At 42.1% G+C, this 26,040-nt stretch overlaps 9 protein-coding genes across 9 annotated transcripts; 6 read left to right on the plus strand and 3 right to left on the minus strand.

Moving 5' to 3' along the window:
• The first annotated feature begins 2,400 nt into the window (after positions 1-2,400).
• On the plus strand, positions 2,401-3,437 carry LOC108074619 (derlin-1-like). The gene is made up of 3 exons (XM_017166741.3): positions 2,401-3,022; positions 3,089-3,181; positions 3,242-3,437. The coding sequence occupies exons 1-3, from the start codon at positions 2,523-2,525 to the stop codon at positions 3,366-3,368; spliced, it is 720 nt and encodes a 239-aa protein (XP_017022230.1). The 5' UTR covers positions 2,401-2,522; the 3' UTR covers positions 3,369-3,437.
• Positions 3,438-4,239: 802 nt separating this feature from the next.
• On the plus strand, positions 4,240-5,779 carry LOC108074616 (derlin-1-like). Its single transcript, XM_017166739.3, has 4 exons — positions 4,240-4,843; positions 4,908-5,000; positions 5,289-5,417; positions 5,524-5,779. The coding sequence occupies exons 1-4, from the start codon at positions 4,353-4,355 to the stop codon at positions 5,657-5,659; spliced, it is 849 nt and encodes a 282-aa protein (XP_017022228.1). The 5' UTR covers positions 4,240-4,352; the 3' UTR covers positions 5,660-5,779.
• Positions 5,780-5,907: 128 nt separating this feature from the next.
• Positions 5,908-7,474, plus strand: LOC108074618 (derlin-1-like). The gene is made up of 4 exons (XM_041776033.2): positions 5,908-6,580; positions 6,645-6,737; positions 7,066-7,197; positions 7,266-7,474. Exons 1-4 carry the CDS (start codon positions 6,087-6,089, stop codon positions 7,408-7,410), a joined length of 864 nt encoding a protein of 287 aa, XP_041631967.1. The 5' UTR covers positions 5,908-6,086; the 3' UTR covers positions 7,411-7,474.
• A 184-nt stretch (positions 7,475-7,658) lies between these two features.
• On the plus strand, positions 7,659-8,842 carry LOC108074582 (derlin-1). The gene is made up of 3 exons (XM_017166690.3): positions 7,659-8,276; positions 8,340-8,450; positions 8,518-8,842. The coding sequence occupies exons 1-3, from the start codon at positions 7,777-7,779 to the stop codon at positions 8,642-8,644; spliced, it is 738 nt and encodes a 245-aa protein (XP_017022179.1). The 5' UTR covers positions 7,659-7,776; the 3' UTR covers positions 8,645-8,842.
• LOC108074581 (BRCA2-interacting transcriptional repressor EMSY) lies at positions 8,518-14,073 on the minus strand. The gene is made up of 5 exons (XM_017166689.2): positions 13,876-14,073; positions 13,588-13,762; positions 13,244-13,517; positions 10,081-12,472; positions 8,518-10,026 (listed from the first exon to the last, which is right to left on the minus strand). The coding sequence occupies exons 1-5, from the start codon at positions 13,934-13,936 to the stop codon at positions 9,818-9,820; spliced, it is 3,111 nt and encodes a 1,036-aa protein (XP_017022178.1). The 5' UTR covers positions 13,937-14,073; the 3' UTR covers positions 8,518-9,817.
• Positions 14,074-14,594: 521 nt separating this feature from the next.
• On the minus strand, positions 14,595-15,457 carry LOC108074512 (adenosine 5'-monophosphoramidase HINT3). The gene is made up of 3 exons (XM_017166589.3): positions 15,136-15,457; positions 14,882-15,072; positions 14,595-14,821 (listed from the first exon to the last, which is right to left on the minus strand). Exons 1-3 carry the CDS (start codon positions 15,455-15,457, stop codon positions 14,780-14,782), a joined length of 555 nt encoding a protein of 184 aa, XP_017022078.1. The 3' UTR covers positions 14,595-14,779.
• Positions 15,458-16,160: 703 nt separating this feature from the next.
• Positions 16,161-18,418, plus strand: LOC108074585 (uncharacterized protein KIAA2013 homolog). The gene is made up of 4 exons (XM_017166692.3): positions 16,161-16,425; positions 16,487-17,897; positions 17,970-18,094; positions 18,151-18,418. Exons 1-4 carry the CDS (start codon positions 16,239-16,241, stop codon positions 18,336-18,338), a joined length of 1,911 nt encoding a protein of 636 aa, XP_017022181.1. The 5' UTR covers positions 16,161-16,238; the 3' UTR covers positions 18,339-18,418.
• Positions 18,419-18,525: 107 nt separating this feature from the next.
• Positions 18,526-21,803, minus strand: Got2 (glutamate oxaloacetate transaminase 2). The gene is made up of 5 exons (XM_017166693.3): positions 21,635-21,803; positions 19,994-20,153; positions 19,817-19,918; positions 19,499-19,747; positions 18,526-19,440 (listed from the first exon to the last, which is right to left on the minus strand). Exons 1-5 carry the CDS (start codon positions 21,700-21,702, stop codon positions 18,745-18,747), a joined length of 1,275 nt encoding a protein of 424 aa, XP_017022182.1. The 5' UTR covers positions 21,703-21,803; the 3' UTR covers positions 18,526-18,744.
• A 752-nt stretch (positions 21,804-22,555) lies between these two features.
• On the plus strand, positions 22,556-23,526 carry Npc2a (Niemann-Pick type C-2a). Its single transcript, XM_017166583.3, has one exon. The coding sequence runs from the start codon at positions 22,678-22,680 to the stop codon at positions 23,122-23,124; it is 447 nt and encodes a 148-aa protein (XP_017022072.1). The 5' UTR covers positions 22,556-22,677; the 3' UTR covers positions 23,125-23,526.
• The last annotated feature ends 2,514 nt before the right edge of the window (positions 23,527-26,040 follow it).

Genomic DNA, 26,040 nt, shown 5'->3' on the forward strand with positions numbered 1-26,040 from the left:
GCCTCTCGAGAATTCAGGATATTGGAAAAGCGCACAATTTCCAAGTTGATTAATTTCGCACCACTGCACTATGGGGAATTTTGCCATTTCCGTGGTATTTAGTCATTTTATCAAACTTTAAATATTTGAGTTTTTTTTATGTAAAAATATTAAAAATATATGGCTCCATAAAATGTAGTACCAGAAATGTTAATTAACAGTGCACTGTTAAGCCTATCCACTGTTAAAGTCGGCTGTTGTAGCCAAAATGCACGTGATTGAAAATAGCTATTTTTTATTCGGTTACTTTGAAAGTAAAAAACATAAAAGTAGAACCAATTTTTGATTAAAGTTTTGATGGAGACCAATCGTACTGGTAATTATTATGTGTAGTGTGTACTAATATATTGATCTGTGTGGGTCTTACTGATATATTGCGATTTTTCTAAGTGTTCCTCTAAGGAAATTTTTTTGAGAAAATATTTAACTTTAAAGAGACCTATAAAAAATATATGTCCTTGTATTGCTGTACGTCCAATATATGTTGTAGAGGCATTCATTCTAAATAAAAGGCAATTTGTCTCAATGTGCACAAATCCGCACAATCTGCGTAATTTAATTTTTTTTGCAGGTCTTTTCGAGCAAATTTTACCAAGAAAAAACCATTTTTCAAGTTAATTACATATAAATATTAATGTGTCAAATCATTTTACCTGTTTAAAAGGCAAAAGCTAATTTTTTTGCATTAATGTAAGTGCCAAATGGAAGTTATTAGCGAATTTGAAGGCCTGGACCTCATTTATGAAGAAATTGAATATGAAAATTACGTTTTTTAATTTATATCTAACGAAGAGCTTGAAAATTAAGACAATGAATTTTTTTTATTATGTTTATAAAATATATTGTTTGAAAAAAAGAAAAAATCACCTTATACACTTAAAAAAATAAAAATAAAAATAAAAAAATCGTCAAGCGAGGGCGGAACCACGCCCATTTTTCCAAAAATCATTTCTTATGGAGTCCATAATTATAATAAAAAAAACCGTTTCGAAATATATTACTTAGTTTAAAAGTTATTAATTAATACCATAAAAATGGCCAAATTCCCCATAGTGCACTGCATTGCAAGCGTGTTCGCCCGTGTGTGCATGTGTGTGTGCGCCAGAGTGGCACACGCTTCTTACCTGTCCAAAAATTTCATTTTATTTTAGGGTACTAACAAAGGCATCTCCACAAAGATACCACAAAAAGTTGCCAAAAACGAGAACCGAATTTTTGCGCTATTTATTTGTGTGCTCTCGTCTGTTATGAATTAAGTGTCCTGGGTATGTGTGTGTGTGTGTGGTTTTGTCCTTTGTTGTTGTCCATCTCTTTGTCAGTCGCCAAAAGAAAAATGTTACCACAAAAAATCACAAATTGCGGGATCAAAGGTGAAAAGTGGAGGGGGCGAGGGGTTCCTAAAATAATAATAATGAACTTTAATAAAAAAATGTATATTTCGTTTTTATGGTCACGAATAAAGAGCGTTTTAATTTTAAGAAATATCAAATTAAACCAGCATCAAAAGAATAATAGAGAAAGAAACCAACTGGAGTCATAATTAAAAATAACTTACATTTCGTTTTCTTTACATGGGATTTTTAGACTTTAAATATTTGTTTTCAATATATCCGTTAATTGATCTTTTTTAAATGTTTCTTTACATGGGAATTATTTTAATATTACACTAAACAATATTTCATAATTAGTTTTCAACGATTCTTTCATTTTGACGACCGCCCAAAACTCTGTACCAAATAAGCCAAAAGTTAAAACCTTTATTAATTGATTATTCAAGGTATAAAATGATTTTTTTATATTTTTTACAATGTTGCCTACAGGATAATATACATATGTTAGATGTTTGTATCCTGTACAACTATGTTTTCTTAGCATACTTTATGGCGGCACTGAGTATTATTAATATCAAGTCGCAATTTTCGTGTTGGATAGAAAATTTAGAAATGTACATTTAGTTTGAAATTAAGTTAAGTATATTCTACAAATTTTGGGTCTAATTTTAATAATTATTAAATTGGTTATATTGTTTTTTTACTTCATGAAAATTGAGTTCCTCTGTGAAAGTATTTCCATTTGGGTTAGGATTTTGAATTACCTTAAAATAAATCAAAATAATGAAATATTTAATTCGGGTTAAACAAAACGAATCATTTAATGCTTTAATTTACATATTTTATTTATTTCTTTTTTAATTTAAATATTAAAAAAATATTTAAAAGCTGTTTGTCAAATCAAACAGAAGTTTTCTTCAAAAGCTTCGTTTTAAAATATCGGCGGTTAGCCGCCATGAAAGCTTATATTTGCGACCTGCAACAATTGCTGCGATATTTGCCATTCCGAGCAAGTTGCAACTTTGGCGCATCCCTAAGAGTTGCATATAAGGAAATCAACAATCGCCAGCTCGACTTTCGCAATAAGTTGTCAGTATTGAATCATTCTTGTGCTGACTTTACCTGCGATACCCATACGGATACGGATTCAGGATGATCACGAGTTGGTACTATTCACTGCCCAGAATAACCAGATACTGGTTCACCACCACAGTGGTGGTCAGCTGCCTAGTTAGCCGGTTTCAGCTGCTGCCCATCGAATGGCTGGAGCTGGACTGGAGGGAGATCTACTACCGTTGGGAGTGGTGGCGATGCCTCACCTCAATTGTGGCCTTCCCCATCAATCCGAACACGGCGTTTCCATTCCTCTTGTATTGCTACTTTCTGGTGACCTACAGTGGAATGCTGGAGAGGGAACAGTTTGGAAGGAGTCCAGCGGCATATCTGTATTTCCTGATTATCATAGCTGTGCTGGCGAATGTCGGAGGATTCCTAATCGAAGCCACCAGCCTATTGGAAATTATAGTGATGTCCGTACTCTATAGCTGGTGTCGATTACACAAGGACGAGACTGTGAGCTTCTGGTTCGGAACGCGTTTAAAGGCCATGTATCTGCCATGGGTGCTGGCCGGCTTTGATTTCATCTTTAATTTGTAAGAATTTTATAAGGAAAATTGTGTTTTTTTTAACCCTTTCTAATGAGTGTTGTATCCATACAGCTCCTTGGAAACCTTCGTTGGTATTTTTAATGGTCACATCTACTATTTCCTCAAGGATCAATATCCCAATCTGATTGAAACACCTCGTATACTGTAAGTATATATGTATGTACATATATGTATACATATTCATTCCTCTTTCTTTGCTTTCAGGAAACGCATCCTGCCTGATGCTCGTGGTGGGTTCAGTGCTTTTGATGGGGCATCAGAGAGCAGGGCCTCAGCCGTACCGAGTCCTGATTATTCCTGGGGACGGGGCATGACCCTGGGAGGCAACTGAAACTAAAATTAAAAAATCCCTTATAAACCAGTGACCAAAACGAATAAAAAATGTGACTGAATTAAATTATATTATATATTTACAAATAATTTCGCAATCTCGTATATACTAACATTATTTTATGAATATATTCTGTATATCAAATACAAATTCATATACCAATCAATGTTATTTATAAATTTATTAACGAAAATTCTGGTTGTTGCATGTCGAAATATGGTTCACCCTAAACGATAGTCCCGACGTTCGTGCCATTCCTATAAAAGAGTAAAACAACAAAAATATACTAGGGCTGTCGAATAAAAAAGTTTCAACAAACAGCTGCTTAAAATTTCAACAATTCATAATTTACAACACAAAATGTGGATTTTTATTTATGTCAAAATACTTATGTCCACGATTGTATGTATACCCCCACATATGTATCCTGTAAAATTATGTTTTCTTAGCATACTTTATGGCGGCACTAAGTATTGTTAATATCAAGACTTATTTTTTGTGTTGGATAGAAAATTTAGAAATGTACATTTTATTTGAAATTATGTTAAGGATATTCTAAAAAATTTGGGTTTAATTTTTATAATTATTAAATTGTTTTTTACTTCATAAAAATTGAGTTCCTCTCTGAAAGTATTTCCATTTGGGTTAAGATTTTAAATTAATATAAATAATTAATAATAATAATTAATTAATTAATTAATTAATTAAAATATTAAAAATATGTTTATAAATGTCAAATCAAACAGAAGTTTTCTTCGAAAGCTCCGTTTTAAAAGATCGGCGGTTAGCCGCCATGAAAGCTTATGTTTGCGACCTGCAACAATTGCTGCGATATTTGCCATTCCGAGCAACTTGCAACTTTGGCGCATCCCTAAGACCTGCATATCTGCAATCGCATCGCCAACTGGACTTTCGCAATAAGTTGTCAGTATTGAATCATTATTGAGCTGACTTGACCCTGCCGCCACATACGGATTCAGGACAATGTTGAGTTGGTACTATTCACTGCCGAGATTAACCAGATACTGGTTCACCACCACAGTGGTGGTCAGCTGCCTTGTCGGCCTATTTGATATAGTGCCCATCGAACGGATGCAGCTAGACTGGAGCATGTTATTCTACCGTAAGGAGTGGTGGCGATGCCTCACCTCAATCGTGGCCTTCCCCATCAACTCAGTCAAGTTTTTTCGATTTCCCCTCTATTGCCACTATCTTGTGAGATACAGTGCAATGCTGGAGAATCAGTTTGAAAAGAGTCCAGCGGCATATCTGTATCTCCTCATCATTGTCGCTGTGCTAGCGAATGTCGCAGGAATCCTATTGACAATCACCAACCTAATGAAAGTCTCAGTGATGGCCGTGGTGTATATCGCCTGTCGTCTGCAACCAGACGTAAATGTGAACTTGTTCGGAACGCAGTTTAAGTCCTTGCATCTGCCATTGTTGCTGGTCGTGCTTGATTACTTCATTTTTTAGTAAGATTTTCATTGTAAAAATAAGGGGTTTGGGTCCATCTAACGAATGATTTTCCCCATACAGTTCCCTAGAAGCCCTTACTGGTATTTGGATTGGCGACTTGTACTATAATCTCAAGTTTCAGTATCCCAATCTGCTGGACACACCTCATATACTGTAAGTATACATACTTTTTATATAGGAAGTGCTTTCTTTTTGTTTCTTTTGCATTTCTCTTTAAAAATATACATTAACGTCTTGATAAGCTCGAGGTTGTTAAACGAACAAAGACGATAATCTTTATGAAAAGAAAAAAAAAAAACAAATAAAGATGTAAACCAACTAAGACTAATTTTAAATCTTATTCAATTCCGCAGAAGAAACAACAAGGGTTTAAACTTTAAATATGAAATAAGCTGTAAGCTGTATATATTTTTATAAGATTTCACCTTGCTCTACTTTCAGTAAAAGTTTCCTGCCTGATGTCCCCCACTTTAGTGGTGCTGGTGAACCATCAGGGAGCCGTGCGGCTGCCGAATCGGACCCTGAACCCTTCCCTGATTCTGAAATGTTTGGAGAAGATTTGCCATCCAAGTAACTATATTTTTTGGAGTTTCTAGATTAATTTTAAGCAATTTTTCTAGTACACTAAATTTTGTTATCTTTATTTTTCTGAAAATTAATATTTTTATGCTTTCAGTACACCTGATGCACATGATGACTTAAGTGGTGTTGATGAACCCTCATCAGAGAGCGGGGCAGCTGCCGAATCGAATCCTGAACAGGGGAATAACCCTGTGAAGCAACGAAGGCTTACATCAAGGAATCTCCATTAAACGATCAAAAAAATTGATCCGAATAATTGACTTAAAAACATAACATCATACATAACATCAAACATACATATATCTTTTATATACTAACATTATTTTATTAAATATCTATATAACATCAAATAGTGTTATTTTTTAAATTAACCAAAATCGACTTGCAAACGTGTTGCATTTCAAAATAAGGCTCACCCCAAAACGATAGTTGCAACGATTGTGCCATTTTAACCGGCAGGAAAGCTTATGTTTTTGCGACCTGCAACAATTGCCGCGATATTTGCCATTCCGAGCAACTTGCAACTTTGGCGCATCCCTAAGAACTGCATTTAAGGAAATCAACAATCGCCAGCTTGGCTTTCGCAATAAGCTGCCAGTATTGAATCATTATTCAGCTGACTTGACCTGCCGACACCCAAACGGATACGGATTCAGGATGATCACGAGATGGTACCGATCTCTGCCCAGATTAACCAGATACTGGTTCACCACCACAGTGGTGGTCAGCTGCCTTGTCGGCCCACTTGAGATGCTGCCCGTCGAATGGATGAAGCTGGACTGGAACTTGGTCTACTACCATTGGGAGTGGTGGCGATGCCTCACCTCAATTGTGGCCTACCCCATCAATTCAGGCATGGTCTTTCGATTCGTCCTCCATTGCCACTATCTGTTGAAATACAGTGCAATGCTGGAGAATCAGTTTGAAAGGAGTCCAGCGGCATATCTGTATCTCCTAATCATTGTGGCTGTGCTAGCGAATGTCGCAGGATTCCTATTCAAAACCGACAACGTGATGAAAATTGCAGTGATGTCCGTGCTGTATATCGGCTGTCGGCTGCAACCAGACGTAACTGAGAGCTTGTTCGGAACGCGGTTTAAGGCTTTGCATCTGCCATTGGTGCTGGTCGTTCTTGATTACTTCATTTTTTTGTAAGATTTTTATTATAAAAATTAGGGGTTTGAGTCCATCTAACGAGTCTTTTTCCCCATACAGTTCCTTGCAATCCTTTTATGGTATTTGTATTGGCGACATCTACCATAGTCTCAAGTTCCATTATCCCAATCTGTTGGACACACCTCGTATACTGTAAGTATATATGTATACACTTTATATAGGAAGAGCAAAATATTGCATTTTTTCGTCTTGATAAACTAGAGGTCAGTTGGTATTTATAAACATATATATTTTTGTAAACTCACCAACTGCTTGCACCAGGTCCCTGTTGCAAAGCAATAAAAGATAAGATGTTAAACGAACAAAGACTTTTATATTTACATAAAATGTAACTGCAATACAAAATAATCCAAATTTTAGATGTACAGATATAGATAGCAGCAACGGTTTAAACTTTAAATACGAAATAAGCTGGAAGATGTATATATTTTTATTAGATTTCCCCTTGCTCTACTTTCAGTAAAAATATCCTGCCTGATGTCCATGGTGACTTTAGTGGTGCTGGTGAACCATCAGGGAGCAGTGCAGCTGCCGAATCGGATCCTGAAACCTTCTCTAATTCTGAAACATTTTCAGAAGATTTTCCATCCAAGTGACTATATTTTTTGGAGTTATTTTGTTATCCTTATATTCTTAAAATTCAAATTTTTCTGCTTTCAGTACACATAACCTGCCTGATGCCCACGATGACTTTAGTGGTGTTGATGAACCCTCATCAGAGAGCGGGGCAGCTGCCGAATCGAATCCTGATCAGGGGAATAACCCTGTGAAGCAACCAAGGCTAACATCAAGGAATCTCCATTAAACCAACGATCAAAAATCATAATAATTTGACTAAAAAAAATAACATCATATATGTAAATACATATTCATATATATACATTCATATATATATAATATATAATTTTTTATATATTGAATAAATATATAACATCAAATAGTGTTATTTTTTAAATTAACCAAAATCGACTTGCAAACATGTTGCATATCAAAATAAGGCTCACCCCAAAACGATAGTCTCGACGATTGTTCCATTCACTGGGAAATGCGTCGACTCTGTCATCTCTAGAAAGACACGTAAAGCAACAAAAATACCCCAAATCATTCAGTGGGAAAACAAGTAAATTTAATGAATTAAGTACAAACAAGGAGAGTTTGCAAGCAACACACAATGGACGCTGGCACGTGGTACCGTTCCCTGCCTCGCTTCACCCGCTACTGGCTCACGGCCACCGTTGGTCTGAGCCTGCTCTGCCGCTTTGACATCATTCCCCTCCATTGGCTCCATCTGGACAGATCCGCCGTCTTTGGGAAGCTGCAGCTTTGGCGCTGCGTGACGTCACTGTTCGTGTTCCCGATCTCGCCGAGCACGGCCTTCCACTTCCTCATCAACTGCTTCTTCATCGTGCAGTACAGCTCCAAGCTGGAGAAGGATCAGTATGGGCGAAGTCCGTCTGACTATTTGTATTTGCTGATTGTGTCGGCGGTGCTGGCGAACATTGGCGGAATGCTGTTCAGCGTGTACTTCCTCATGGACATGTATGTACTGGCGATCACGTATATCTGGTGCCAGCTGAACAAGGACGTCACAGTGTCCTTTTGGTTTGGCACGCGCTTCAAGGCCATGTACCTGCCATGGGTGCTGGCCGCCTTTGAGTTCATTTTTCACTTGTAAGTTGTAATTTCTGGGGGGTTTCTCTTGATCCACTAATTGTTAATGGTCATACTTTGCAGTTCCCTCGCCCCGCTGGTGGGCATATTCAATGGCCATGTGTACTACTTTTTCAAGTTCCAGTACTCACAGGATCTGGGCGGCACCGCCCTGCTGGAAACTCCGCAGTTTTTGTAAGTATATCTTATAGACTTGACTTCAATTCATCATCTATTGAGTTTTTTCTTTCTATCCTTTCAGGAAGCGACTTGTGCCAGACATATCAGGCGGATTCGGAGGCTTTGGAGTGCCGCCAGAGAGCCGAGCACCGCCGCGACAGGCACCCGAGAATCCCTGGGGCAGGGGCATGACCTTGGGCCGGAACTGATCGCCCTACCTACCTAAATCCTAGAATAATTCACGTTTTTTACGGTTTGGTTTCCCTCATTTTGCGTGACCAAGCTCCTTATATACACACTCAGATCCTCTGGCAACAGCAATAAGTTAACAAGTGTTTACTAACGATGAAATTATATTGATATATGTTTGTACATATAGAAAACCATAAAGGAGTAATGACAACGAATTGTTTTACATTTAAATTTATTTCGTTTAAAATTTCTATGCTAAAGATTTTACAGCGACACGCATTGTTCAACAATATTTTGTTTTGTGTTTTGTATTATTTGTGGAGGGGAGTAGGAAGGGTTTGTTCTTGATGTTTCCGTTTTCATTTTTGGGCTTTTGGTCTCCTAAAAGTTACAACGTTGCTCTTAAGATTTGAATTTACAAAATTTACGACGCATAAAATACTTAGATCTAAATAAATCGTTAATGGTTAATCATCTGTTTAGCATGAGTTCTCCTTTTTATACATATGTATATCTATATATATAATGCGGTATTGGGTTTGCATCTGCGTTTCGAAATTCATTCTGGTATTTACACGTGTCCTAGGGTCTATAATCTCACGTAATTAAGCCAACCTTTCAAACGAATTTGTTTTAAGTTTATTACTTTTTTGTGTTTAAAGTTTTTCGAATTTCTTGTGTGTGTGGATTTAAGCTTAAGCAACTAAAGTAAAAACGAATTAATGAGATGGGGGGCCATGGAGAATCGAATAATATATGCTGGACTCTATATACAAAGCTATACAAAATTAAGGTAACGTTCTGCAGATTTATATCTGCCCTATGTACAGGAGAGAGAGAGAGAAAGGGGATTCCCAGGGACTGGGGTTTAAAGAAAATAATGAAATGAAATAAAATGAATAAACTAAAAACTAACACAAATTCCATGATATTATACTCTCAACTATGTGTGATTTTGGCAACTTAACTACTTCGAACTTGCGTTCTCCTCTCTCTTTTAAGCTTAGGCTTCAGAAACTGGCTTTGAATTGAATTAAGGATAATCTTGCACTTTGCGATAATATAAACTTGTAAATGGTAAAAGGAAACTCTTGACATTGAGGCTAAACTACCAACTAAATCTAATTCGAACCGGGTCTCTGCTGTGTGCGTTCTCTCACTCGGAAATCTCTCTAGAAAAACGGGGGGATCTACAGCGTAGCTGCTGCCAGTGCCTGCTCCAAAGGCTTCTGCTTCTGCTGCGGAGATGCCGGCACAATGGCTGCCTTCAGGGAAGTAGTGGTGGTGGTGGCTGTCGTCTCTGGCGATATGTTGCTGGTGCTCTCTATCTCGATGGGCTGCTCCAGATCCATGTCCACATACTCGATGGCACTGTCATCCTCCGGATGTAGTTCAATGACTGAAAAGAAAACAGTTTAAAATTCTTCCCCAGATCAGCATTGCCTGCACTCACTGCGATTGTTGAGCTCCAAGTTGGCTGATTGCTCAGCCTGCTGCTCCTCCACCACTACATCTCCCTCGAGTTCTTCGTCCTCCTCCACTATAACGTCGTCGTCGTCGTTCAGGACCCCTTCCTGCTTGGAGGGCGTCGACACTGGCGTCGTTTTGGTAGCTGCCTGGTCAAGCTCCATCTCCCAATCGGTGGCATTGAAGACCACCAACGGCGAGGACTTCATTACCCCGGATCCCTGTTTGATCTCGGTCCCGGTTCCAGTGCCATTATCCGCCACTATTATGGGCATATTAATGATATCGATGGGTGTGTCCTCGGTAATGAGTTGATTGGGTTTGGGCTTGGCCCCACTGCTCGTGGGATTGTTGGGAGACGTTGTTGCACTCATGGTGTTCGGGTTGGCGGGTGTCGCTCCGATGACCAGCACATTCGATTTGGGCTTGGTGGCGGCCAGTGTGAGAGCTCTCATGCCGCTCGCCGCGCTTGCTGGGAGGAAGACGAGATTGTTCTTGCCGCCGCTCGTTGTGGAGAAGGTCACAGTGGTGGGCTTGGCGCCTGGAGCCTGCTGCTTCCCGGAGATGCTGGTGGTAGGGCTGCTGCCGGTCCCACTTCCCGTTGTGGTCTGCGCCTGTGGCAATATCTGCATCTTCTGTATGCTGATCCGCTGATCTCGCGCCGGCAGATTTGAGGGTGAAACCGCTGTGGTTACTCCGGATCCTGTTGCTCCTCCTACTGGGCTGCCACTCGCATTGTTTAGCTTGTGTATAATGCTTCCTGCCGGCAGCTTGCCTGGCTGCAGGAATACCTTGCCGTTGGGTGAGCAAATCTTTATGTTTCGCAGGGCACTACTGGGCACCTGCTTGATAGTGGCCGCCGCTCCTCCCGAGCTGGTGGTTAGCTTAATGTTTCCCAGAATTTGGGGAGAAGAGGAAGCAGTAACAGCTGCTGTCCCCGAAGACGACGCACCAATGACGGCCACTCCGCCAGCACCCTTCATCTGAGGTGTTGTCACCTTCGCCCGGAACAGATTGGGCGGCATTGTGGCTCCTCCAGACACCGGCAGCGGGGTAATCAGGGTATTGTTCAAACTACTAGCTGGTATATTCTTGATGATGTTCACAGTGGAGGCGCTGCTCAATGGGGTCACCCGGGAGTCCTTTAGGGGAGACGACGGACCCACAATTGGGTCCGTGTACGGCAGAAGGCGAACCGCTGAACTGGGCAAGGTTTTTGGTTTTGCCTCACCACCACCGCCGCCGTCCAAGAGATTGAACTTCTTGGGCGTGAGCTTGGTGCCCGGCGGCAGGAGCGCTGCGGTGGAGGAGGAGTTGCTGGTGGGCGAAGAGGGCACCACTGCCGGCCTCAATTTAGCGCCCATCGGCGGCGCTGGGATCTGCTGAACACTGATGATCTGAGGAGTCAAAGGAAGATTAGCAGTAGAAATGGGTATGGTGGTGTTGGTAGTTGCCAACGGTGTCGTGGTATCCGCCTGCTTTTCTTCCACGATGTACTTCTTGACGGGCGTACTCTGAGTCTGGCTTTGCACCTGCACCTGCACCGGTGAGGCCTGCACCTTGTCCTTGAAAACAATGGGTGAATTGGCAAATCCACGAGCGCCTGGTGTTGTGGGCGAACCAATTTCTGCCGCGGCTGCTGCCGATCCGCTTTGCGGGCCATAAACGAATGGCTTCAGGGGCTTCAAAGGCTTCAGCGTAACGAGCGGCCTCGGATCGTTGAAGAAGGAGTACGGCGGCGTGGCTGTGGACGTGGGTGTGGGTGTCGACGGTGTGCTGGTGGCTGCCAGCGTTTTGAGCGCCTCATCGAGTACATACTCCACGTGGGGCTGCACCACCAAATGATTGGGCACCGTCGCCTCTGACGATTGCAATAATACTTTCTGTTGCAGCTGCGCCTGCTGCTGCTGCAGCTGTTGCTGCAACTTTTGCTGCTGCTGCTGTTGCAGTTGCTTCTGTGCCCGCCGTCCACTCTTGGCCGGAGCTGCTATCCTCTTCGCCGGCGTCGCCTCTCCGCCCGAAGATGACAATGCAGCGGCGTTTCTGCCGCCCACAGGGCTGCCTGCCTGGGAGGGGGAGCCCAAGCCACTGGCCAAATTCCGTTTGCTGGCCAAACGCTGCTTGTGCTTCACCTGCTGCTGGTAGAAGAAGCGCTGCTGTGCAGTCCGCGGACTTAGACGCTTCTCCACGGGCACGGGTTCGCCATCCTCGGAATTGGCAGTGTGGGACAACTGCTGCTGCTGGTGGGGAGTCTGGAGAGACTGCTGATGCTGCAAATGCCGCTTTTTGTTGGGCTTCAGGCCATCCGCACCACTCTCGTTCTCCTTCCGCTTTTGTGTCATCTTCTTCACCTCGTTGGGCACATCGGGCACTTTGAACTGTGGGAAAGGGGGAGGGAGAAAGAAAGAGTCAAATAAAAATAATATTTCAAAGGGGATTTAAATTTAAATAATATTTTTTAATTATATTTATGTAAATACAACATTTTTGGTTAAAAAAAAAGGTTTTAAATAATTAAGAATTTATGTGTATTTCAAAATTATTTAAAAATGTATTCAAAATAGGTCTAATTTTTCTCACTGTATTATATAATCCCGTTTAAAATCAGATTTGAATGCTTGAAAATGTTAACGACTATCGATAACTTTTATTTGGCTAACATTTTCAACAGTGCCAGGTTAACAGATACTCACAGACTGTTAACGCAGTTAATGTTAAATGTTTCTGATTGGCCAGGAATCTTTTCTATATATATAGCCACGAAATTACCTTATTTCGAGAAACATTCGCTGCATAAATAGATACGATACGGGAAAAGGATACTTGAAAGTTCCTTTTCCTCCATTATTTTCCCCCCCGTTAAGTCTAACCACTTGGAACACCGTAGTCCAATTGGATGTGTTTTAATGGGTTATTTTCCCTCCAATTAACTTTGTTAGAGGAAAACAGTTTCTGGGGATGCAACTTCTGAGTTAACACATGTTTTTGGCAGTGGAGAGCCACCTTGGGCACCTCTTTGGGTGGCTGCCCTGCAGCCACTGGACTTGCGATGCCAGAGGTACAGTCCCTGCACTTTCACTGCCCACGCACACGAGCGAGATGAGAGGGGCACAAACAACGTATGCCCGGGGCGGGATTATATAACTTACCGGCTCCTCCATGATCACCGCGGCTGGGTCCTGGCTCCTGCCGCCCATCCAGCCGTGCTTCACGCTCATGAACGAGGCCTGCTCGATGAGGGCCTGGTTAAAGTGGACGCCCGTTTCGGCGGGGGTCGCCAGCTTTGCATTCTCCTCGAAGGCCTTCTGCGCCAGATCATTGGCCACGATGCTGAGCGCCGTTTGGGGACTGATCCGGGGCAGCAGCGGATAGGGCCGGCGTCCCTCTCGGGACCATTCCTGCCAGGTATTGGGGCCGCAGACGCTGCAAGAGATACACACACGGAGGGCTTTTAGAGGGCACGAATCGCGGAGTTCTCGACCGGATCCCTTACTTCTCGGCAATGGTGCTGAGCTGCTCGTCGTTGGCGGCCCGCCGAACCTCGGCGCGATGCCTCTCCTGGGTGATGTGGAAGAGCTGGCGCAGTTCCTCCAGCAGCTTCGCCTTGGGCTCACTCAGCGCCCCTTGGGCGCGAAAAACGCTCACCACATGCGAATAGGACTCGAGTTCTGCGGGTGGGAAACAAGGACAGGCACAGCGCCAAGATGTGGGTTAGATGCTTGACCGCAGCCTCGGTGGGCAGTCCTCGCCAGACTTCTGGGGACCATCCAAGCGCTCTCACCAAGTCGACGCAGCATGCCTCGGCACTCGTCCCGCGACATCTCCAGCGTTTGCGGCCACATCTCTCCGTTCGCTAGTTGCTATCCGTGGCCGTGGGCAATCCCGTGCAGTTGCGGTCGCGTTCGCTTGGGCCAAGGCAGGGTTATGTCGCGAATCTAGTTGTAGTTAAAACAAACGCAGCGTTTCTAAAATGATGACATTCACAGCGCAACGCGGACGCGATGACATTCACAGCGCAACGCGGACGCGATGCGATGAGCATTCACAGCGCAACGCGGACGCGATGACATTCAGAGCGCAACGCGGACGCGATGCGATGAGCATTCACAGCGCAACGCGGACAGCGATGAGCATTCACAGCGCAACGCGGACAGCGATGAGCATTCACAGCGCAACGCGGACAGCGATGAGCATTCACAGCGCAACGCGGACAGCGATGAGCATTCACAGCGCAACGCGGACGCGATGACATTCAGAGCGCAACGCGGACAGCGATGCGTCATTCACAGCGCAACGCGGGCAGCACCATTCAAAGCGCAACGCGGACAGCGCCATTCAAAGCGCAACGCGGACAGCGATGCGCGCAAGAGGAAGCAGCCAACGATGGCGCGCTTCGCAACACTGTCGCCGTTCTCAGGGTGGCGCAAGGCAGTGATGACCAAAGGGATTCCGTTAAAATTCAATTTATCCTCGTAGGTGGGCCACCAAAACCTTTTAAAGTATGTATTTCCAGCTAGCTTTATTTCTTATTTTTGGTCACGATTGGAAATATATATCCTAAACTTGCATAGGCAAGGGGAATATTCAGAGTTCTCCAAGCAAGTGGAGTGGGCATCACTGGTAAGATGTCAGTCACAGGAATCAGGTATCTCAATTATGATAAAATATATAAAACCATCCGCTTTTCATAGTTCCCGACTTTCCAGGTCTTGTATCGCATCCTCGGACTAAAAAACAAATAAACGTTATTACTAAATTAAGAATACGTAACTATATCTCGTTAAGACCTTTTTGAACCAGAAGGAGGAGAAAAAGTTGATCTTATTCAACACGTTCATGTCGGAGGCCGGATAAATGCCGTGGAGGTGAAGGTGCTTCACCGATATGAAGGGGGGTATGTGGAACCCAATAATGGCCTCGTTTGGATCTACATTCTTAGATTTGAACAGCTCCTTCATTCCCAACTCCATGCGCTGCACTGGATAAAGATAAACTCATTAGTATGGTCACGCACCTGAGACGTGGCTTATCTCTGACTTACCCAGCCCCAGGTGAGACCTGTTGAGGACGCTGAAGCTCTCCAAATGCTCTTTGGGTATCGCCAAGTAATGATGCCGGGCAGCCGGAAATTTATCCTTAAATATCACATATTCCTCTGTTTCCACCTCAAGATTTGGATTGGGTCCTCTAGAACTCGGCCTGTGGTTAGCAAAATCACAGAAAAAGCAATCTTCAGGGCCAGATATTGATGCACTTCGAAAGCCGCACTTGTAGATCGAAACCAAAATGATCAGGCCCAGGCCAGCCAGACCGGCTGTATACAGCCTTTTTCGCTTTGACATGCCTTCTGGGAGACAGGCCATCTTACTCTTAAGTTTACTTCTATGATAACTAGATCTTTTGTTGTTGATATTGGCAGCGGTAAGCAGCGGCTCACACGACGTAGCGCGGTAATAAATTAATTCATGTTGAACGGTCACATTGCCCTTTTGGCCATTTGTGTTTCCCCACCAGTGTTGCCGTCAGCTCGTTACAAAGAAAGGCTAGATTGGTTACAAACAAAGGATAGAAAAGGACAAAAAACAAGACAAAACATTTGTTCCATACATTTTATGTAATATTACTCTTTGTTGTTTGCCAACTCGTTTAGAACATCGTCAAAGTCATCATTACAAGATTCTAAACTTTCATTTTCATTAGATTGGTTGCTTCCGCACTTTACACAAGAATAAAAAGCGGATAAAAAAGGCCAGGCCAAAATAAAGAAAGGACAGATAAAAGGCTAGGGGATGTTTTAAATTTTTTCCCGCTGAGGCGGCTGGAATCCGGACAGATCTGTCCGGAAAAAGGCTATAACGGCAACTCTGTTCCCCACTCACGAAGTCATTCACAATTATGTGTACATATCGAATCTCAGCTCCCACTGGGCCATCGAAAACCCATTTTTAAAACTGCATCACAATATTAAAGCTGTAACAATAAAGAATTCTAAAATTAGTTTAGGTTTAACAAATAAAATACCCGATAGTATCGATGTTTTCGTTATCGGGCAATGTTTTTTTTTTACTCCCATCTCTATAAAATGGTCTGAATTGAAATGAATTTCAATTTTCCCGATGAAAACTCGCCCGAAACTGCTGGAAAATGTTGTTCCGCTCAGCGAAAAGCAAGTTCGACGGTGGAGACGTGATGCGCCGGCTCAAGCGCCTGGCGGAGGGCACCCTGTCCTCCTACCGCCGCCTCTTTCTGCTGCTCCTCTGCGTGTGTGTGGTGTTCTATATGCTGCCGCCGATCTTTCGCTACATCTTTCTTAGTGCACCTGAACAGAAGGGTGAGTGGGCGCAGCTACTCCCGCTATTGCAGCTGCTGAACTCAGCACCTTGTCCTTGCAGATCCCCACAGCATTTGCATGGACGACCGGCTGACACCCTTTGTCCTCCAGAACTTTGAGTTCGACGCCAACATTCGTCACGTGTCACCCTCAAAAATGCCCGGCGAGCGCGATTTCACGCCCTATGTCGGCAACGGCTACCTGGGGCTGGAGATAGCGCACGACGCCTATCTGAACATTAAGCATGGCAGGGCCATGCAGCTGCCCATCCGCTTTCAGCCTGTGGTGTCCGTATCCGGGGGAGGAGGAGCCTTGGTGGGCGAAAAGGAGTCCACTGTCGTGGAGTACCTGACGGGCATGGTGCATCGGTTCCAATGCTTCGCAGATTACTTCGTATCTTACACTTACTACGCTCACCGCACACAACCGGGCATCTTCATGCAGGAGCTGCAAATCACGAATACACGCAACATGCTGGAGGACATCGAGCTGATCATGCCACGCGTCAATCTGCCCAAGCTGAGCAGGCGCACTGTGGCCCTCAGTGAACCCGTTTCGGCTGGAATGTTTACCTACAGCGAGCTGGAGGTGCTCACGGGCACTGTGCAGCCTCAGCCCGAAAATCCCAGTAAATGCATTGTGATAAGCATAGTGAAGCCGCAGTTGGACTCCAAACTGCAGCTAAGGAAGCGGGGAACAGTGCGAATCGTGTACCCCATAGCCGTACAATACTCCAAGCTCGTGGCGGAGAGCCAAGTCAAGGGTATTGGCGAAGCCACCGAGCAACAAGCCACGCAGGCAATGATCAAGCTACTGCAGAAGCTCGGCTCCAAGGCCGCGAATTCGGGTATTAACAGCTACCGACAGGAGCACATCGATGTGTGGACAGATCTCTGGGCCACTGGGTTTACGATAAGCACTTCCAAGGCTGAGAATAGCTTGAATGGCGATCGCATTAATGCCACCATGTACGCAGTGCTCTCCCAGGTGCGCAGTTTCGAATTCGAAGAGCTTAGCGTCGGCTCATCAAAGAAAGAGGACATTGCCAAGGCTCTGACCTACGCCGAAGGTTGCTACGATTCCTATCACACGCTGCAGGCGGAGAACCTTTGGCGGGACATGTCCAGCCTGCAGCAGCTCAATTCGCTGGTCTCGTCCTGGATGCTAACGTTGGAGAAGCAGGGCTGTCACAATCTTATACGAGCCGGCGCCTCGGGCGTGATCCAAGCCATGGTCTTGAGCTTTGGCAGCTTTCGGTTTAGCAATCAGCACCTTGAGTGCAACATCCATCCGAAGTTCCTGCACAGAGACTTCCACTTCAGGCGCCTCAATTATGGCAATAAAACTCATGTGAATGTCACCATTATTGTCACAGATGACAACAAGGCGGTAATAAACGTGGCGCTGGATCGATCAGACCGGAGCTACTATGCCTGCGATGGTGGTTGCCTGGATGAGCCCGTGCTACTGACGTAATTCTCAGTGCTACATTCCCTCCCATCAAGTGCTTTTCTTTATAGTTATTTTCCCTGGTTTGTTTGCAGGCAAAATCGACGACAATTCCCAGTTAAACTGACTGAACCCCTGACAGCAATATTATACATAACCGAGGACAAGCAGCACATGGAGGAGCTGCACCATGCCATCCATGTCAAAGAAGTGGTAGAAGGTAAGAGGTCTAAATGATCATTCAATCCAATTATCTAAAAATATATTTTTGTTAAGCTCCTGCCCATGAGCAACATCTGATAGCCCTGCATCGGCATGGCCACCAGCTGGGCGGCCTGCCCACTCTCTTCTGGGTGTCCGTGTGTGCAATAATCATAGTATTCCACATATTCCTGTGCAAGCTCATTATCAAGGAGTACTGCGAACCAAGCGATAAGCTAAGATATCGTTATAACAAACCGTGATCCTAGTTGTACATACATATAACAAAAAAAATTGGATGCTAGTAAAATATGAATAACAAATTAAAAGCTTTTAAAATGTAGTCCTGAATCAATTTTAATTCTTTTGAATTGCATCCTTAAAAGCCTCCAAGATCTTCAAGATTACAATACCCTTTACCCTATGAAATAATTCACTCCTTTCGAGATGTCTATTTGTAAAATGCTTTACTTTTAAAACGGCAGATAATTTAGCTTATTTACAGAGATATAAATGTAGATAGAGAGTGTGCAAAATGCATTTAGTTCAACTATACTTCTCAATTTCGTTTGGTGCCATTAAAATTCGTACAGGTGCCGATAGGTAGCTACTAGTGAAACTCCTACATCCTCTACTGCGATATCAACTGTGCTTTCTCCTTACGCCACCCTACTTGGTGACCTTGTGTATGCTCTCGGCCAGGTACTCCACATTCTTGCTGGTGACGCCGGCCATCGAAACGCGTCCATCGTTGGTCAGATAGATGCTGTGCTCCTTTATCAGCTTCTGAACCTGCTCCGGCTTCAGGCCCGTGAAGCAGAACATGCCAATCTGGTTGACGATGTGATCCCAGTTCTGGGTGGAGCCCAACTTTTCCAGGTTATTCTTCAGTTTGCTGCGCACATCGATGATGCGATCGGCCATAAGCTTCACATCCTTCAGCCACTGGGCGCGCAAGTCCTCGTTGTTGAGGATCTCGGCCGCAATTCTGGCTCCATGAACGGGGGGATTGGAGTAGAGACCACGGATCAGAATCTTCACCTGGGACATGACACGATCAGCCTCCTCTTTATCGGAGCACATGACGGTGAAGGCACCAGCACGCTCGCCATACAATCCCATGTTCTTGGCGAAACTCTGGGCCAAGCAGAAGTCATGGCCATCGGCCTCGAAGATGCGAACCGCCTGGGCATCGCGATCGACATCGCCGGTTGCGAAGCCCTGATAGGCCATGTCGATGAAGGGGTACAGGTTACGCTTCTTCACCAGCGCCGAGATCTCGCGCCACTGCTCTGAAGTGGGATCCACACCAGTGGGATTGTGAGCACAGGCGTGCAGGAGGACGATGCTCTTTTCTGGGATTTTCTAAAAGTTAAAAAATGGATTTATATTTTATTACATATCTTTGTGATTAAGGACTCACATTTAGGTCCTCGATCAGTCCGCAAAAGTCCAGGTCACAGGTATCCTTGTTGTAGTAGCGATAGCGGTTCACTGGCAGTCCAGCGTGCTCGAAAATGGCCACATGGTTGCCCCACGATGGCGTTGGGATGTAGATTTCGCGATTGCCCTTCCAGAATTTGGATAGGAAGGCAGCTCCGATACGAAGAGCTCCAGTTCCACTGATGGACTGGGCGGTGACATTGTGCTTGGCAGCCAGACGCTTGGATTCCTGTTAAAGAGAAAATTATGTAAATTATGAAATCATTATAAAAAGTAAGAAAAATGACTATTTAATTACCTTGCCCAAGGCCAGCTCAATGGCCTTGTTGTAGAACTCGGGAACGCCAATAATGGTGGCATACTCCTTGTCCAATTTCTTGCTCACTACTCGCTTTTCCGCCTGGTAACGAATAATATATATATTTTTTTTATTATATAACTTATGGAGGAAGTCAAACAGTTGATAATAATTTACCTCCCTCACACTAGGCAGCACAAAGGGCTGAGTATTATCATCACGGTAGGCGCCAGCGCCCAAATTAATTTTCTTGGGGTTCTGATCCTTCTTGAAGGCCTCTGTAACTCCCAGAATAGCATCAGGGGGACCCATTTGCACTTCCGAAAACCATGTTGATCTAAAACGACAGAGAAAACAGTAATGATTAGAATGTATTGGTAATATAAACTAGAGGTTATAATATCTAAAGTTAATTTAAATCTAATGCACTTCCGTTTCCCTTTATCTCAACCTTTAACCCCTCTGAAACACCTTACCTCCTTCTTATCTGGTTTTTGTGTTTTAAATTTAATTGGTAGATTAGAGGACTGCTTAGTGGGTTATCTCATCTTTATGTCTGCCACTTGTATGCTATCTTTTCTCATTCTGGTTTCATGACTAAAGTTTGAAAGTCATCTGGAGGTTTTCTTGGATTTTGCACCCACAGGTAATGCCTTGTGCTCAGCACAACATGGGGGTCTTTACTACAGCCCACTCTTATCAGCTGTAAACATGTTATTATGGGAACTCGGTCGGTCGACGCCTTACAGAACACACACAATATAGATCCATTAAGGCCTACGTCAGCGATAACGTGCTGACGTAGCCTTCTTCCCAATTCCCCGTCTCTCATTATCCAGAGCCGTTATAAATCGTGGAAATAATCAAAGTTAATTAAACTCTTTCAATTGGGTGCCACCTGTCTTTGAATATGATTTGTTTGATTACTATATAGGGGACCTTCCGGTGTCGGCCTGCACTTCGATAAAACAAACTGCCATAATTTAAGAAGTAGTTCCATAAAATGTAGAAATAAAAGCACGCGACAAAAGCGTGATTTGGCCAAGAATACCCTACGCTCTTTTAAAGCAGCTTTTGCCTTATGGAGAAATTCCAAATATCCAAATATATTTTAAATTAGAAATTAAGATTTCTGAAAGTTTAATTATTAAAAAGTTGTAATTTAGTTATATTTAATTTTAAGTTTAATACTGTATCTTTATGGAAGCGAAGAAACCTTTAATTTTAATAGTAATATCATGAAAAAATTTGTAATTTTATGCATTCCATTTATCAATGAAAACTTTAATGATTGTGCCCGTCCACTTGACATTTAACAAGTTTATTCAAACTTCCTGTAGCGCATTTAGAATTCGTTATCTTCTAACCGCTTTCATCATGCGGCTTCTGAATGTTCTCTCAAGCAGAAGAAAAATAGCAAAAAATAGATTCTGTCCCATGGAACGTCATGAAATTGGCTTTAAAAATAAATACACCTCCATGATTTAGTATATATACTAAGTAAAGTAAACCAAACATATGCGAATATTAGCTAACAATACAAAAACAGCTGTAGTTTTCTTTTTTCAATTTGCATATGAGAGAATGATGCCCCTACGCTGCTGCATAATACAAAAAATCCAGGGGAACGTGATACCCAATGCCAAACAAATTATGCAGTAATGGAGAAAAACAAACACACACAACACACGCAATTAGACCGGCAACTGCAATGACCTTGGCAAATGACACCGCTGCATCTGCAACGTGTTTGGCAAAAAAACAACAAAAACAATACGGCGCTTTTTTCGTTCTTTCCATCTCTTTCTCTGTACTCACTTGCGGCGGATGGCGGCGGGGGTCAATCGATTGCTGATCAACAAACCGAGCTTACAAACCTGCGACATTTTTAAATGCACAAATTGGTTGTACTATTGTTACAAATTTAGTAATTGCGAATAGGCTCAGTAGAATACTGAGCGGCGGCAAATGAAGCAACTGTAATCTGTCAGCTTTCGTGTGCTATCGATAATTATCGTGGAAAAAGCTTTCCTAGCCAGTGGTGGCAGTTTAGCCTTAATCGGAAGCGATTATTATTTTTAAATTAAATATATAAATACATTTAAAATTATAATGTAATATAATAAATGTAGTTAAAAGAAATAAATTATTAAACTATATTTCACCTATACGAGAAAGACTAACAGTCAAGATCCCCTGATTGTAATGTAAAGCGAAGGCTTATGAAAGGCTTAAATTTTTGTGTTCCGAGTCCTTGCTATTTTTAACTTGCACATCAATTTATTAGAAAATTAAGTGTTAAAAAATGTAAACTGTGAAACAAAAATTGTCCCTCCGTTATTTATATTTATTATTAAATTTATTTATGACACTGCTATTTCTTATAATGTTATTTTATCGAATTGAGGAGTTAAGGTGGGTTTAATTTATTGGTAGTGTTTCTAATTTTAGTATGCCGGTTTTAGAGACAACTAAGAAATATCACACAATAAATTTACATACACTTTTTTTTTTAATTTAATCAGAGCGTTATATAATTTAAATTTAAATTTAAATTTTAATTTTAATTTCATTAGACCTACAACTTTATAGCATTCTTTAAGACATATTTATATTTAAAATTAATTTTAATCGATATTAAAAATCGCTGGAGAAAGCTTTCTTTTCCATTCTGAATCGTCGCGCGCAGCTGTTTTTAATCTCGAATAAGCTTTGACTTTGTCTTCGGCCCTCTCTTTGCGTCTGCTGGTGAGCGAATTTAGTAGATTCTTAGCGCTGGGGTGAAAAAGCAGAAATTAAGCGAAAGCCAGATAACATACATACATCACTCTTACCTTGTAATTCAATTAACTGGAGGAAAAATGCTGAGATTTGCGGTAATTGCCTGTGCGGTGCTGGTGGCCTTCGCCGGAGCCCTGGAGTTCACCGATTGCGGATCGAAGACGGGCAAGTTCACTCGGGTGGCCATCGAGGGATGCGACACCACCAAGGCGGAGTGTATTCTCAAGCGAAACACCACGGTCAGCTTCTCGATCGACTTTGCCTTGGCCGAGGTGGCCTCAAAGGTGAAAACCGTGGTCCATGGCAAGGTTTTGGGCATTGAGATGCCCTTCCCTCTGGCCAATCCAGATGCTTGTGTGAACAGCGGTCTTAAGTGTCCGCTGGAGAAGGGCGAGACCTATCGCTACACGGCCACCCTTCCGGTTTTGAAGTCCTATCCGAAGGTCTCTGTCCTGGTAAAGTGGGAGCTGCAGGATCAGGATGGTGCGGACATTATCTGCGTGGAGATTCCCGCTAAAATTCAGTAGGAAATCGGAGGATTAAGCTCATAAATGAACGATTCTTATTGTAAACTAAATTTAAATAAAGAAATGTACAGTTAAGCGACGTTTGGAAAGTCTTTCTACATTTTTCTTTTGTAATTAAAAAATCAATATCTATTAGTTAATTGAAACGAGCATCTTTCGAAATAGTAATATTTCAAGTCTTTTAATAATTAAATGTATAAATATTTAACAATAGTAAAAAATGCAATATATTATATATATTTTTTAATCGAAGCCAAAGAAAGGTTTTAATTTTATTCTCGAAAAGGCAAAGCTAAAAATAAATGAGTAATATGTGTGCAATCTCTGAGCGGAAGCCTCAAGTTCAGCTTTTCTCTCTCTTATTGTAAACTAATTTAAAAATAAAAAGAATTACAAAAATGACTTACTCTTGTGTTGGCTTTGCTTCCCTCCTTAGTCGTTTGTATTTTGGGTAGGCCTCTTTTTATTGCTATTTCCTTTTGTCTGCTTTTGATTGCATCTTCCGCTTTCATGAAAATGAGAGGAAGACAAGACAAAATACTCCAAAGAATATCCAGACAAGTTTTGCTCAAGTGATGTCAGCTAACAGACGATTAACAGGGAGCTTTTGGGGGCAAATGAGATGATCTTCGAAATAATAATGAGGTGAGCATATAAATTAGGATTGGAAGGAAATCTTATCTTCTTCTAGGAAGTTTCATGATGATAATACTAGGAATCCTTAGGAAATCTATCACATTTATATTGGAAAATAAGCTAGATAAGTTGGAAAATCATATTTTTATTAATAAATATAGTCGCCATATTGAAGCTATATTAATCTAGTAAATTCCAAAATTTGCTTAACGTTATACCTGGGTTGTGTAAAAAAATTTATATGAAAAGTATAACTTAACTTTATTTTAAATATTTAAATATTTATTTAAATATTTACCCAATAACAAGCCTCCTACTTTCTCTGTGTACAGCGAGTAAACCTTATAAAGAAATTTTGATAAGAAGCAGGTGTTCGATAAGTTGGCATGAATGAGAAATTCCAAGCTAGTCATGGAGACATTCTATAATCCTGAAACCTGACTCAATGCAACTTTTTTCTTGGGCAACTTTGTGTGCTGCTTGCTTAGCTTCTTGGGTATATTTACTCAATGGCCAGAGATAATGAGTAAGCGGCTCTGTCGGAACTGAAAACAATGCTCATCAATGTTTTGCTTTCGGTTTCGATTACGGTCTAGAGTTCGAATTGGCATTCGTTCTCCGTTTTTCTGCCGAACAAAGAGTCGCCTGATAAGAAGCTAAAAAACAACTGAGAAATCGCTTAAAATAGGGGGTGATCGGGAGGGAGGGCGGCAGCAGCAGCTGAGACCAAGTAAGAACACAAATCAACTGCAGTCGAGCTTTCCATTTCGTTTTCTCAATTTCCATTCCTTTTGCTCCCAAAATACTCCCCCACACACACACACACACACTGCCATGCCATGCCATATGGTTATATGCAAATAATGCAGGAGGGTTGGGCGAAGATAGTGGGTTGTGTGTGCATCAGATAGAATTATCCGCAGTGCGCCAGCTCCGAGGATATTTAAGCAAAAGAAATCGCTTTATTACATTCACTTTGCGCCACGAAATGCAATTCCAACTCTGATTCGGTGTAGGAGTTGGATTCCGATTTGAGACTTTATTTTGATTTTACTTTTTTTTTGTGGTCTTTAAGAAAGTTTGATCCGGCTTAGGAGGCTATAGCTATCTGTATAACTTAAGGATTGATGGTGATGGCGATAAGTCATATTTTGGCCTGCGTCTCAATACATTTTTCTTGAGTTTCCAAAAGGATTTCAGAGAGTAAGAAATTGCGATATAATGCAAGTCTTCTTTTCAAATGTTTGTTGAAGTTTTAGGACACCGAATTGAGTTCGATTTTTTTAATTAATATATTTTATGTGAGATGTGAAAACTCTTTAGACTTTCTAAAGGATATTGCACAGTTTTAACATTATATCAAAAATTATATCATTGAAAGCCATATTATTTATTTACAGATTCTTAAACATTTGATAAATGCCTAAAAGCCTAGGTTCCTTTAAACATAGCTCCAATTTCGGAATACTATATTTAACCTTCCGGTTAGGGTTTCCGCAAGTCAATTCGCCAAGTGGTGGGAACTCCACCACTTCCTCTGATGTTTTCACTTGATTTACATATGAATTCGCATAAAGCACGACAGTCCGAAACTGCAAAAAGAAAAGTGGGCCAAGCCCCAGGACCATACTCTTAACCCACCGCCGTGGCGCCTGTTAGCCAGCCCCCTCCTTAACCCATCTGTAGACACAGCTGACGTTTAAAAACTTGACACAACGCTGCATAAAAGTGGGCAAAGTCGAAGGGAGGCGGTGGGAGAAATACAAAAAACGAAAGAAAAAATGGTGAATGAAAAGAAATGTAGGCGGATGTGGGTTCACTCAGAGAATAATATTATTAATATACAATAATTATTTTAAAATATATATATACTTTAAGAAATGGCTGTAAAGAGTGAACTTAAAATTCCCAAGTACAAATTTGGTGACATGTTAGAGCTAATGTAAAAGAACAAATATGTAATCATAGAGCTAGTCATTCCTTTATTTTCTTTTTGAAGTTTTAACCAATATCTAAAGCCGTTTTAAACACTTTATTTTATCTCGGCCAAATGCCTATCTATACATTTATTTAAATAGGTCAGAGAAAAATAATGTGTGTGTGTGTGTGGTTTTTACATATTTAATTTTTGTGTGTGCATTTCTTATATCTCTGCTGGTGGCAGTCCAGCCCAGTCTACCCATTTTTCGGGTTGCATATCATATGAGTTAACCCACCGCACTTCAGTCCCTGCAACCCAGCATCCCTGCGCCCACTCCCCCCTTTTTGTAAGCCGCTGTG

Source organism: Drosophila kikkawai, chromosome 2L (genome assembly GCF_030179895.1).
Source record: "Drosophila kikkawai strain 14028-0561.14 chromosome 2L, DkikHiC1v2, whole genome shotgun sequence".
Classification (NCBI taxonomy): Eukaryota; Metazoa; Arthropoda; class Insecta; order Diptera; family Drosophilidae; genus Drosophila; species Drosophila kikkawai.

What these genes read in the sequence shown, in the direction of transcription:
- LOC108074619 (XM_017166741.3), top strand. Translation starts at nt 2,523, where the DNA reads ATGATCACGAGTTGGTACTATTCACTGCCCAGAATAACCAGATACTGG. An exon ending in TTTGATTTCATCTTTAATTT is followed by an intron (nt 3,023 to 3,088) that starts GTAAGAATTTTA and finishes GTATCCATACAG; the next exon opens with CTCCTTGGAAACCTTCGTTG. An exon ending in ATTGAAACACCTCGTATACT is followed by an intron (nt 3,182 to 3,241) that starts GTAAGTATATAT and finishes CTTTGCTTTCAG; the next exon opens with GAAACGCATCCTGCCTGATG.
- LOC108074616 (XM_017166739.3), top strand. Translation starts at nt 4,353, where the DNA reads ATGTTGAGTTGGTACTATTCACTGCCGAGATTAACCAGATACTGGTTC. An exon ending in CTTGATTACTTCATTTTTTA is followed by an intron (nt 4,844 to 4,907) that starts GTAAGATTTTCA and finishes TTCCCCATACAG; the next exon opens with TTCCCTAGAAGCCCTTACTG. An exon ending in GGAGAAGATTTGCCATCCAA is followed by an intron (nt 5,418 to 5,523) that starts GTAACTATATTT and finishes TTATGCTTTCAG; the next exon opens with TACACCTGATGCACATGATG.
- LOC108074618 (XM_041776033.2), top strand. Translation starts at nt 6,087, where the DNA reads ATGATCACGAGATGGTACCGATCTCTGCCCAGATTAACCAGATACTGG. An exon ending in TTGGACACACCTCGTATACT is followed by an intron (nt 6,738 to 7,065) that starts GTAAGTATATAT and finishes CTCTACTTTCAG; the next exon opens with TAAAAATATCCTGCCTGATG. An exon ending in TCAGAAGATTTTCCATCCAA is followed by an intron (nt 7,198 to 7,265) that starts GTGACTATATTT and finishes TTCTGCTTTCAG; the next exon opens with TACACATAACCTGCCTGATG.
- LOC108074582 (XM_017166690.3), top strand. Translation starts at nt 7,777, where the DNA reads ATGGACGCTGGCACGTGGTACCGTTCCCTGCCTCGCTTCACCCGCTAC. An exon ending in TTTGAGTTCATTTTTCACTT is followed by an intron (nt 8,277 to 8,339) that starts GTAAGTTGTAAT and finishes CATACTTTGCAG; the next exon opens with TTCCCTCGCCCCGCTGGTGG. An exon ending in CTGGAAACTCCGCAGTTTTT is followed by an intron (nt 8,451 to 8,517) that starts GTAAGTATATCT and finishes CTATCCTTTCAG; the next exon opens with GAAGCGACTTGTGCCAGACA.
- LOC108074581 (XM_017166689.2), bottom strand. Translation starts at nt 13,936, where the DNA reads ATGTGGCCGCAAACGCTGGAGATGTCGCGGGACGAGTGCCGAGGCATG. An exon ending in CGGTGATCATGGAGGAGCCG is followed by an intron (nt 12,473 to 13,243) that starts GTAAGTTATATA and finishes CCTTTCCCACAG; the next exon opens with TTCAAAGTGCCCGATGTGCC. An exon ending in CTTGGAGCTCAACAATCGCA is followed by an intron (nt 10,027 to 10,080) that starts GTGAGTGCAGGC and finishes TTTTCTTTTCAG; the next exon opens with TCATTGAACTACATCCGGAG.
- LOC108074512 (XM_017166589.3), bottom strand. Translation starts at nt 15,457, where the DNA reads ATGGCCTGTCTCCCAGAAGGCATGTCAAAGCGAAAAAGGCTGTATACA. An exon ending in CAGGTCTCACCTGGGGCTGG is followed by an intron (nt 15,073 to 15,135) that starts GTAAGTCAGAGA and finishes ATCTTTATCCAG; the next exon opens with TGCAGCGCATGGAGTTGGGA. An exon ending in CCTCCTTCTGGTTCAAAAAG is followed by an intron (nt 14,822 to 14,881) that starts GTCTTAACGAGA and finishes TTTGTTTTTTAG; the next exon opens with TCCGAGGATGCGATACAAGA.
- LOC108074585 (XM_017166692.3), top strand. Translation starts at nt 16,239, where the DNA reads ATGTTGTTCCGCTCAGCGAAAAGCAAGTTCGACGGTGGAGACGTGATG. An exon ending in TAGTGCACCTGAACAGAAGG is followed by an intron (nt 16,426 to 16,486) that starts GTGAGTGGGCGC and finishes TTGTCCTTGCAG; the next exon opens with ATCCCCACAGCATTTGCATG. An exon ending in GATGAGCCCGTGCTACTGAC is followed by an intron (nt 17,898 to 17,969) that starts GTAATTCTCAGT and finishes GTTTGTTTGCAG; the next exon opens with GCAAAATCGACGACAATTCC.
- Got2 (XM_017166693.3), bottom strand. Translation starts at nt 21,702, where the DNA reads ATGTCGCAGGTTTGTAAGCTCGGTTTGTTGATCAGCAATCGATTGACC. An exon ending in TGCTGCCTAGTGTGAGGGAG is followed by an intron (nt 19,919 to 19,993) that starts GTAAATTATTAT and finishes ATTCGTTACCAG; the next exon opens with GCGGAAAAGCGAGTAGTGAG. An exon ending in TTGAGCTGGCCTTGGGCAAG is followed by an intron (nt 19,748 to 19,816) that starts GTAATTAAATAG and finishes TCTCTTTAACAG; the next exon opens with GAATCCAAGCGTCTGGCTGC.
- Npc2a (XM_017166583.3), top strand. Translation starts at nt 22,678, where the DNA reads ATGCTGAGATTTGCGGTAATTGCCTGTGCGGTGCTGGTGGCCTTCGCC.